The sequence below is a fragment of the Echinops telfairi genome, unplaced genomic scaffold (genome assembly GCF_000313985.2).
Source record: "Echinops telfairi isolate 266 unplaced genomic scaffold, ASM31398v2 ScPeMD7_12;HRSCAF=54, whole genome shotgun sequence".
Taxonomy (NCBI): Eukaryota; Metazoa; Chordata; class Mammalia; order Afrosoricida; family Tenrecidae; genus Echinops; species Echinops telfairi.
The window spans coordinates 6432565-6443044 of record NW_022103909.1 but is presented as its reverse complement, the minus strand read 5'-3'; the positions used below and the strand labels follow the sequence as shown (position 1 = coordinate 6443044).

The following is a 10480-nucleotide window of genomic DNA, read 5'->3' as shown; positions in this document are numbered from 1 at the left end:
CTTGGCTACAGCCACACCCATGTCCACCGCTGCCCTGCTTTGCTGACTGAAGTGGTTTCTCTTCATCCCTCCCCCACCTGCTCTTCCTTCCCAAAGGTGAGCCCACCTGAAAAGACATGCTCAAAGCCACTTGAATCTCTCTCCTGTTTGCTTCTCGAATAGAGTCCAAACCACATGTTCTTCAGGTCACCGACAAACTCCTGCTCCGAGCTGTAGCGATCTGGGGAGAGGACCACAGAGGACTCAGGAAAGGGGGTGATTGGGCCAGGCCCTGAGAAGCAGGCAGAGCTGCCCTCTCCGGTACATCAAGGGTTCGATCACCAAATGGGCTCGATTGTCCATCCAACAGTCACCCGGGCACCTATGTGTTGAGCCAGGCCTGGATCTGAAGGGGATTCAGCAGCAGTGACGAGAACCAAGTTTCTGCCTTTCTAGTTCACACTCCAGATGGAAAATCAGTCATCAATCCATCAATAATACGATAGCAGATGCATGCTATGAAGACAATAAAGCTGAGTTGCCTATAGTGATGGGGGCTCTTCCAGAGAGAAAGCTCAGAAGTCCTTTCTGCGGAGGAAGCAGTAATCAGGAGCCCAGGGGATATGGAGCCAGCCAGGCAAAGCTCTGAGGGGAGAGAGAGTCTTCCATGGAGCCGGAAACGCAATGGCAAGGCCTGTGACGCAGGAGTGATCTTGGTCTTCAAAGGACTGATAGAGGGCCTATGAAGCCGGAGCAGAGTGAGCTGGAGAGAGTGTAGGCAAGGAGAGGCAAGCAGCACATGAGGGCCGGGGCGTGCAAGTCCCTGCAAGGGTGCTCGATCTTAACCTCATAGTCCTACGTGAACACATGCAGAGCCACCAGGAGCCAGAACCAAGGCCACAGTAAATCATTTGGTTTGGTCTAGACGTGTTGTAGAGGAACCCTGGGGGTGTAATGGACTGCGATCCACATGGTGAGAAGTTTGAAGCCACCAGCCGCTCCAAGGGAGAAAGACTGGGCTTTAAACTCCTGTCAGGAGTTACCATCTCTGAAACCCACCGGGGGTCACTTGGAGGCAGCGTCGACTCCATGGCAGTGAGTTCAAAGTCTGGTTGGTTAGGGGACATAGTAGTTACTTACTAGAACTGCCAGGTCAGCGGTTCGAAACCACCAGTGGCTGCACAGGAGTAAAGAAGAGGTTTTCTACTCCCGTAAAAAGTTTCAGTCTCAGAAACTCACAAGGGCAGTTCTACCCTGTCCTACTGGGTTGCTATGAGTAGGCAACCACTCGATGGACGTGACTGAGAGCTACCCTATACACTCGAGTACAAGCTGACCCGAATATCAGCTGAGGCATCTACTTTTACCACAAACACTGCATTAAAAATGTGCTGGAAAACTCTGCTTCTACACGAGTATATGTGGTATGTGTGGAGGATATGAAAGGAATATCAGACATATCCCCTTCCTTCAAAAACTGAAACCACTACTGGATAACAAGTCTAACCATGAGGGGGCCTCATCTGAGACGTGGACAACTTCCATGGTCTCCTGTTCTCTCATTCTCCTGTCATTCCACTTCCCTGTCCACCTTAGGCCTGATGGAAAGTGAGTTCACAAGCTGAACAGTGGCCACTTGCTGGGCATTTGCTATGCGCCAGCCTTTCTTCAGGGGCGTCACATGCGTTAGTTTTTTAACACACACACACACACACACACACACACACGTTTTCACAGGCAAGACTGAGAAAGGTAAGATACCTTATCCCAGAGCGCACTAGTAGCATGTGGCACTGGGGTAGGCAGACAGCGTGCCGAAATGGGGTGGGCTGTGAACCAGGTGGTACGAAGAAGGGAGAGGAGCCACAAGGGGGTGCGGTCATGGACCGGCCTGAGGTCCAGCCCCGCTCTGCCTCCCACCTCCTGTGTGATCTCAGCCTGTTTCCACTTTCTGTCCCTATGGCAGGGAAGGGACATGTACAGTGTCCCAAGAACAGTCGTGATGACAGAGGGAGAGGGGAGCCGTTGTTTTGGAAGCAGTGATGGGCTCTCTGGCAATGACAGGCGTGGTGGCTGCCACAACACGAGACTATCATTGGTGTCCCCACACTGTACCCGTGAAGAAAGGGCGAGTCGGCCAAGCTTGCGCTATACGCATCTTTGACACCAGGGGGCGGGACAGGACTGCGTCCCCTTGGCGAGATGGGGGGCGGGGATTCCTAGGTCCCTCTCTGCAGGGGGCCCGCGGCAGCTCAAGGCAGGCGGCAGGCGGGGGAGGGGGCTTGGGGGGTGCGGGGACGACCCCGCCGCCGCCTGCGGGCGCGGATGTGGAGCGGGCCGCCCTGGCCAGCGCCTAGCTGCCGGGCGTTCGGGAAAGGAATCCGGAGGGCACTAACAAACACAGCCCCGTGCCAAGAAGTCCGGCGGCCAAAACCTTTTTTGGTCTGATTTGAATGTGCCTGGAGTTGCTCCAACCAGAACTTACTGGTAGAACGTCCCTCGCTGAACCTTTGTTGATTTTCTGCTGCCGTTTCCCTGGCAAAAATGCAGGGCTCAGTCAACCAGCCACCTCCCTGGGCTCAGTGCAGGAGGCGGGAGGGCGTCTCTTTACCTGCCTGACCTAATGGAGTGAGGGAGTACACGGGGGCTTGCTGGGAGCAGCGAGGGCCAGAGAAGTGCCCTGAGGTGGGCTCTGGGAGGACCCTGAGGCTGAAGCAGGGATGCACGCATAAGGACAGGGAGGGAGGGGTTAGGCGGAGCAGCTAGGATCCAATCAAAAGATGGAATGATTTCCAAACGAGGCAGAGCTTCTTGCGTGTCTGATGGGGCCCATAACCTCCTCTGGGTTTCTCCCTGATCCCTCCCAGATGAGCACTGGCCGCCAGGCTTGCTGGCTTAACTTCCACATCGTGCAGGTCCAGGGTCCCTGGCTCTCCTGCAGACGGCCTGGCTGCAGCCCTCAGGGCTGCCTCACCGGGCAGCCCCCCGGGGGCTGACTCACTCACTCTTTGCTCGCAGGAAGCCGTAGAGTTCCTTCATGACTGGCGTCTTCATGATCTCTCGGAGGAAGGCATCCTGCTCCGCCAGCTGCTGGGCGCTGAAGTGCTCCCCGTGGCCCGTGGCCCGCTGGTAGTTGTTGAGGAGGTTGATGAAGGCGTCGTAGGTGGGCTTGGAGAACAGCTTCTCATTGACATAGGTGTAGAGCCTGCGGGCATGGGAGGAGGCTGGGTGGGGTTCAGGAGCTCTCTGGACAGCTCCTCATGAGGTCATTTGTTTGTTTGTTTCTGTTTCATCCCTGGGAAGGTCCCTTCTCTTCTCCAGCCTGGCCAGTCACAGACACCCTGCCAGCTGTATAGACGACGCAACCCTCAAGCCCCAAAGCGCACCGCGGGGTCCACGTCAGAGCAACCCTCCAGAACACACTCGACCTAGCCCAAGGCTGTGCACTCTGAAGGACACGGAAAGGCTCCTCGTTCTCCCTCAGAGCGGCTGGTGGCTTTGAACCACCCACCCTCTGGTTCATAGCCCATTGCACCAGCAGTGTGCCTTTCAATCCCTCGGGACTACCCTCCCTGGGGGACTGTTTTTCTCCATGTTCGATTCTGTCTGATTTGAAAAGAGTCAAGGATGAAGACACTCCCTGTAGAGAGCAGGAGAGGGGAACGAGGGGAACTCACGGCTCAGAGCAGCGATCCACTTGGTCTCCGGTCTCTGAAGGGGAGATTTGACCGTTTTGGCTGTTGAGAATGATGTCTGCCTTCTGGGCCTTGTTGATGTCCGACATGTAGATCTTCTCAGAGATTTCTTCCAGCTCTTCCTGGGATATGGCGTCCCTGGTGTGGGAGAAGCCCTCTGGGAAGGAGAGGGGAGAAGCGAGGGCTCACTCAGAGATGAGGGAAGAGGGCAAGGTCCTATAAGAGTAGGACCACAGTCAGACGCCCTGGGGTTGGAGGGCAGAGCAGAGGCCTAAAGGGGTCTTAAAACGAGGCATGGCCTTGCCCCAGAATGTCCACAAATGGTCCACTCGGCCCCTTCCCTCTAGGAAGGCTCTGGAGATTGGGCAAGAGGGAGAGGGCAGGCTGGGGCAATTATGAGGGAGAAAGGGAAGGGCGGGGGTGGGGAGGGAGGGGACAAAGCACACCTGGGGTTTGGGAAGCGACACTCTGACTGATTTAATTTGATGAGTTGTGCAACCACACCGAATATGTTTTCTTTAATAAATAAATTAATTAAAAATAGCAACTTGGCAACTTTCCTCAAGGACGTGATAAAACCGGATTGCTGAGCCCCATCCTGGAATTTCTGAGTCCGTGGGACTGGAGGGAAGCCTAGAACTTGCATTCCTACTAAATTCTCAGGTGAGCTGGTGCTGGTAGCCCTGGGACGACCGTCTGTGAACACTACTCTCACGAGTCGCCCTGTCTCTCAGGGACTGTGCTACAGGGCACAGGGACTGACCATGGTCACACAGGAGCTCGAAATCCTCACAGCAGTTTCCAAACTCTTGGCAGCGGGCATCACAGTGGCATGGGTGGTGCTTGTCAAGGGCTTCGTGGCAGCGGCCCTGGCAGGATCTGGGTGCTGAGTACAGGTCTGAGGAACAGGGGGCTTGTGTGTCTCCGACAGCCTCCCCCAGCTTCCCTCCCGGCCAGCCCCGCCCTCAGCTTTACTCTTGTCCCTCTTCCTGCTACAGTCTCCAGGGAAGGACAACAAACAGCTGAGTTCCTGGACACCCTCCCGGGGCAGGAAGCCCTTTCTGATGCCCAACGATACTTTCTGGCCTGTTGTTTTATCATCTCCCCACTCTAAAAATAAAATCTCTTCCACTTCCTCTCCTGGCTGCTCCCCAGGCCTCAGATGTTCTTCACTAGCTACCTCCGGGACGGCGGGTCCCTCAGGCTCAGGCCCATCACCCCAAAACCAGAGACTGAGTGCATTGAGCCCCTCACCCCACCTCCCAGCTCTGGCTTTGGGGGTCATCTAGCTTCGATCTAGGCTGATTGCTGCTGCGTTGCAGTTCCCTCCTGGTCACACACACCCTGTCCCCCACCTTTATCATGAAACAACCCCCGGGGGAGGAGGCAGATAGACTCACTATTAGCCGGGGCTTCCTCGGACTCCTCCTCCAGCTCCAGGACAGGATCGGGAGCTTTGGAAACATAAACCACCCCCAGTGTTTAACCTCTCCTCGGTCTCTGGCCCTCAGAACCCCGGGCCTCAGGGAGACCCACGTGGCTTGGAAGGAGATAAAGACAGGGGTGCAGGGGCCGAGATGCAATGGACCAGCACCACGTCAAGGAACATGTGACATGCGTTGACACAGAGATCAAACGAGGAGGATGACACTGTTACCCCCAAATGGAAAGAATGTTGCCAGGTGACAAAGCTGACCACTGGGTCCCTGGGTGGCTCAAGGGTCCACATCTGTGAAGTGGGGGAGGGGAGGTGAAACCCTCGACTATCATGGAGAGGTTGGCAACTCAGTCTACCCAGAGGTGCCCTGGAAGAAAGGCCTGGTCACTGACTTCCAAAGGCCACTGAAACTGTACATGCCCGGCCTGAAACACACGGGGCCTCTGTGATTCCAAGTCCACGGGAACTGGTAGCCTTCAGCCAAAATGGTAGGTGATTAGAGAGTTTTGTTTAGACAGTGCCCAAATGGCCCTCTTACGCTTAGGGGCACCCAAACTCCAGTCACTTCTGAGCAGCCCGGGGTGCTGTCCTCCAGACCCCCAGCGAACCAGAGAGTTTCCTGAGATGCCTGCGCGCCCCTCAGTCCGTCCATCCTCCGCCCCACTGGATAGTGGCCACAAGGACTGTGTTTGGGATGAGGGCATGTCCAGAAAGGGCATTCTTCTCGCTGCCTGGCTTCCTGAGCCGGCCGTCATCGGGACGGCAGCCTCGGCTTGGACCGAGAAGGGGCGGGGAGGAGTGGGGGGAAAGTGAGGCGGCCCTCTCTTTCCTTCAAGCCGTGGACTGGTTCACCCCAAAGAAACAACATCCTAACCAAGAAGTTAGTTCAGAAGCTACCAGTGCCTTTGCCGCAGGGTATCGGGTTACGGAAGTCTTGGTGGCTCGGCGGTAAAATTCCTGCCTTCCAGGAGGGAGGCCTGGGTCCCATGCCCGGCCAGTGGCGCTCATGAACAGTCACCACCCATCTGCCGTTGAAGTCTGTGTGTTACTACAAGGCTGAACGAGCTTCAGGGGAGCTTCCAGGCTGAGACTAGGAAGAAAGGCCTGGCAACCCACCACCCCAAATGCCAATCGTCTGGTTTCGTCCTCGGGGGTCGATTCCACACCAGCTGACAGTCACACTGGAGGATTACTACTTGAACCATGGGGCAGGTGATGCTGCCAGCTAGCAATCGCCTCCTGGTTCTTGATTTAGCCACTCAAAACCACACCCTCACTGCCATAGAGGCCGTTTGACTCACAGGGACACTCTGGGACAGGGCAGAGCTGCCCCTGTGCGTTTCTCAGACTGTAACTCTTTGCAGGAGGAGAGAGTCTCGTCTTTCTCCCGAGGAGTAGCTGGTGGTTTCGACCCGCTGACCTTGCAGTTAGCAGCCCAATGCAGAACCCCCACGCCTGTTGATTCAGTCACGGGCTGTGCTAACGAGACTTTTGTGAGCCACTCTCAAATCTCAGCCACCATCACCCCTCCCTGTGGGGCAGGGTCCCGAGTTGCCCACCAGAGATTGAATGCTGAAAGGGCTCCTACGCTGGGTAGGGTCTCTGTCTTTCAATACCAGCCTGATGGCCCAAGGTAAACAGGCCCTCCGGTGTCTGCTCTGGAGAGTCAGGAACAGTAAGGTCCAGCAGCCGCTGGGAGGGAGCAGGTTTTGACTCTGGGCACTGAGCTAGTTCTTCCACGGAAAGAGCTCAGTGCCCTGGGAAGTTCCCGGCAGGGTTGTGATCGGTCCCTACCATCTTCACGTTCTTGTGATTCCAAGCATTGCGGAACGACCAGCCGTCTAATGAAAGCTAGCACACATGTTCAGCATTTCACTTCTGGGGAGTTGCTTAGAATTTCAACATAGCTTTAGGCCCAGTAGTTCAGATGCTATTTCTTTCTATTGTAGTTTCTGTTGGGGCTTTAAATGGGGACCCCCTTGAAAATCTGGGGCGTCCGGTGGGCAAATCCCTAGCCCTGCCCCTGCCCCTCAGTAGGCTCCTTCAGTGTGCCCCCACTCCACCCACCTTCCACCCGCCACCCAGTGTTGGCTGGCAGGACCCCCAAGCCCGCGGCTCTTCAGGCAGGCTGGATGCACCTCCCGGACCCCTCACCCTGCAGGACCCTCACCTGTGCACAGGTGCTCGTAGTCATCGCAGCAGTCCCCATGCCGGTGACACCGGCGGTCGCACTGGCAGGCAGCGTCCCGGTCAAATTTCTGGTTGCAGCGGGAGGCACACGAGTCCATTTTTCCTGCGGGCAGTCAAGGTCCCACAATCAGTCTCTGGAGACCCTGCTTCCCTCAGAAAGGTCCCCCTTGCAGGAGCCTTCATGGCAGGGCAGAGGCTGGAGCAGCCACAGCCACCACGAGCCCCCAACAACCGAAGATTCCAGGGCTCCGACCACGAGGGTGGAGCCTTGGTGGCATAGTGGTTACGATGTGTTGGGCTGTGATAAGAAGGGTCAGCAGTTTGAAACCCCAGTCACTCCACAGGAGGAGGATGGAGCTTCCTATTCCTGTATACAGTTCCAGTCTCGAAAACTCACAGGGCGGTTCTACCCTGTCCTATAGGATCCTGATGAGTCAACATTAATTTGCGGGCAGTGAGAACCACAAGGTTGGCAGTTCAGATACACCAGCTGGATTCCCACTTCAGCAGCCCTTCAGGCAAATTGGACGCACCTCCCACGCAGGCCATCTCCCCCCTGTAAAAAGGTATGGCCTCTGGATCCCTATAGAGACAGGGTCGAGGAGTCGGAATGGACTCCACATGGTGGATTTGGCTTTCTGGAACATGGACCAAGGAACCCTGGTGGCGCAAGGGTTAAGCACTCAGTGACCCACCCAACAGGTAGCCCTTCAAAAGGGTGACAGATGTGGCAGTCTGCTTCCATAAAACAGTCTCAGGAGCCCACAGGGGACAGTTCTACTCTGCCCTGCAGGGCCGGTGAGTCAGAATTGACTTGGTGGCGGCAGGCATCCCTGGCTGGCACACAGCGTTTTGATCTTGGCCGCTCACCGAAAGGTTGCTGGTTCCAGTGCACTAAAGGTGCCTTGGAAGACAAGTCTGGCAATAAGTCTAGTTCTGAAAAGCCAGCCACTGAACTGGCCGGAGGCAACTGCTTGCTATGAAACAGGATCACACACTACAGAGGTCTGGGCACCTGGCCGCTAGCTTCCAGGAGCACAGAAACTGGGCAGCAGGAGGGCAGTGGGAGGAGACAGGGTGCTGGTAAACCGACCAGCAATCACTGTGTCCAACTGGCAGCTGCTCCTCCGTTCCAACGAACGGTTGCCATGCTTGGTGCTGCCCAGGCCGCCAGCTTTCCAAAAGAAACCTTAATTTGCATGTAAAAGGTCCCAGTGGTGAATAACCCCAACACCAGAGAAGGGGTCTGTGGGCTGGCCAAGGCACCTGTTGATTGATGAAGGCGAACCACGGGGCTGTGTGGCCTTGACCTCTGGCCACTGACCCGGCCCCTCTTCTCATCTGCCCTGTCCTCTCCCATGTCCAGCACCACTGTTTTTCTCTCCCTCCATCCTGTCTCCTCTGCACCCTCTTCTCCCCTGTGTCCCATCTCTCTGCAACTCCCGCACTGTGGAATGCGCTCCGGTTCATCTGTTTGCAAGCAGGGTGGGGAAGGCGGTGGGTGTGGGTGAGAGTTGGGCTTTGGAATAAACTTCTGTTATGTAACCACAGACCACGTCCCTGACTCCAGCCAAATGGTTTGCAGAAGCAAGCTGCTGGCCACGGGGTGGGGAGTGGATTGGGGGGCGGGGCGTAGGGGGGTATGAAGCAATACATTGTGGAAGGCCTAGTATGAACCCACTACCACTTCTGGAGAAAAAGCAACCTCCCAGCCCTCCCTGCGAAGGGAGGCTGGTGCAGCCCCACGTGGCTCCAACCACAGCAAAGTCAACCCAGGGGAGCGGCTGGCCAGCCGGCCGTTTCCTCCAGCCCCAGCTTGAAGTGGATAGCGGAGTCTTTGTTTCCATTCGAGGTTCCTGAGGGTTGCATTTGGCGAGTGTTGGTTTAGGGCCAGGCTGTGGGTCGCAGAGAACAGTGAAGATCAGAGGCTTTTAGAGAATTTGTACCAACGATGAGGAACCTGGAGCCCAATTTGAACCAGGGTGGGGTTGGTTGGGTCTGGATGAAGCGGTGTCGTGTCCTGAAGATCTGAGGCCCAGTCTCCTTCCTTTGGTCTGTCAGAATGTCATGTTGACGTTTGGGTGAAGGATGGGCTAAGTCTGAGGGGGCGTCTGGGGTGAGAACTAGGTCAGGATCAGAAGAGCAGAAATACGACCTCATGTCTTTGCCTAGACTGGCTTTGGAGTTGCCAGTTGCGGTTGTGAGTTGACACAGCCTCCACCATCCCAGCAGTTGTGAAGGTGGTCAGGGACGGGGCAGGGTTGTGCTCCGCTGTCCCTAGGGTGGACAACACCTGCCCGAGACATAGAAACCCCATGTAAGAGAGGGCTGCGCTGCAGGTGATTATGCGCGGTTTGGGCTTGGTGACAGGCTGAGGGTCTATAATGAGGGATGGCTTCACAGACGCCTAAGAACCGAGACTTGGACACCACAGTGCTTAGGGCTGGAATTCTGGTTGTACTGCTTTCTAGCTATGTGCTTGTGGTCAAGTTCGTGACCTTGGGGGCCTCTGACTCCCTATCTATTTAATGACCTACAACGGACCTCATCTAGGAGAACATTTATGAAGAGTTAATGAGCCAATAACTTGTCATTATAACGTTCCCTTAAATAAATATTCAAGACCAAACGGGTCAGCATGTACCTTAAAGTTAAAAGGAGATGCTAAGGAGGGACTGGGCAGCCGGATGAAGGGCAACAGACTGGGGATGATAGGACGGGTGACATGCCGTGGGAAATGTAGCCAGTGTTGTGGAGCGAGTTGTATAAAAAGCGGTTACATAGGAGTCTAATCTGCTGGGCAAACTTTCGCCCCGAAACATGGCACGACCTATATTTTTACATTTGATGAGTGAGGCACATCAGCCCGTGTGGGACACCCAGTGGTAGTGCCGAAATGGCTGTGTGTTAGATACACAAATGGTGGCCATCTTCCGGGCCTGTCTGCCAGGTGATAAATGTCCAGATTGGGTGGAGCAGCCCTTCCCAGGCCCGGCTTACATGTGCCACCCATCTGACTCACACCCTGGGTTTCAGCGGGGCCTCGTGCCTTACGCTGGTGTGTCAGCATGAAGCTGGTCCTGTCCGGTGTCATCAGGGTGCATTCTTTACATCAAAGGGATGCCAGCTCACAGTTGGCTGCTGACCACAAGGTCAGCAGGTTGAAATCACCAGCCGC

General features: G+C 55.8%; 1 protein-coding gene across 1 annotated transcript in view; it reads right to left on the bottom strand.

The window, feature by feature from the left end:
* The window catches only part of ENDOU (endonuclease, poly(U) specific), a 16749-nt gene that overhangs the window by 3093 nt on the left and 3176 nt on the right, over nt 1–10480 (bottom strand). The window contains exons 2-8 of the mRNA XM_004711515.2: nt 7277–7405; nt 5929–5934; nt 5075–5128; nt 4438–4572; nt 3657–3831; nt 2985–3184; nt 107–220 (exon numbers count right to left, since the gene is read on the bottom strand). Coding sequence (XP_004711572.1) covers nt 107–220; nt 2985–3184; nt 3657–3831; nt 4438–4572; nt 5075–5128; nt 5929–5934; nt 7277–7405 — 813 coding nt within the window. The remainder of the gene's footprint in view (nt 1–106; nt 221–2984; nt 3185–3656; nt 3832–4437; nt 4573–5074; nt 5129–5928; nt 5935–7276; nt 7406–10480) is intronic.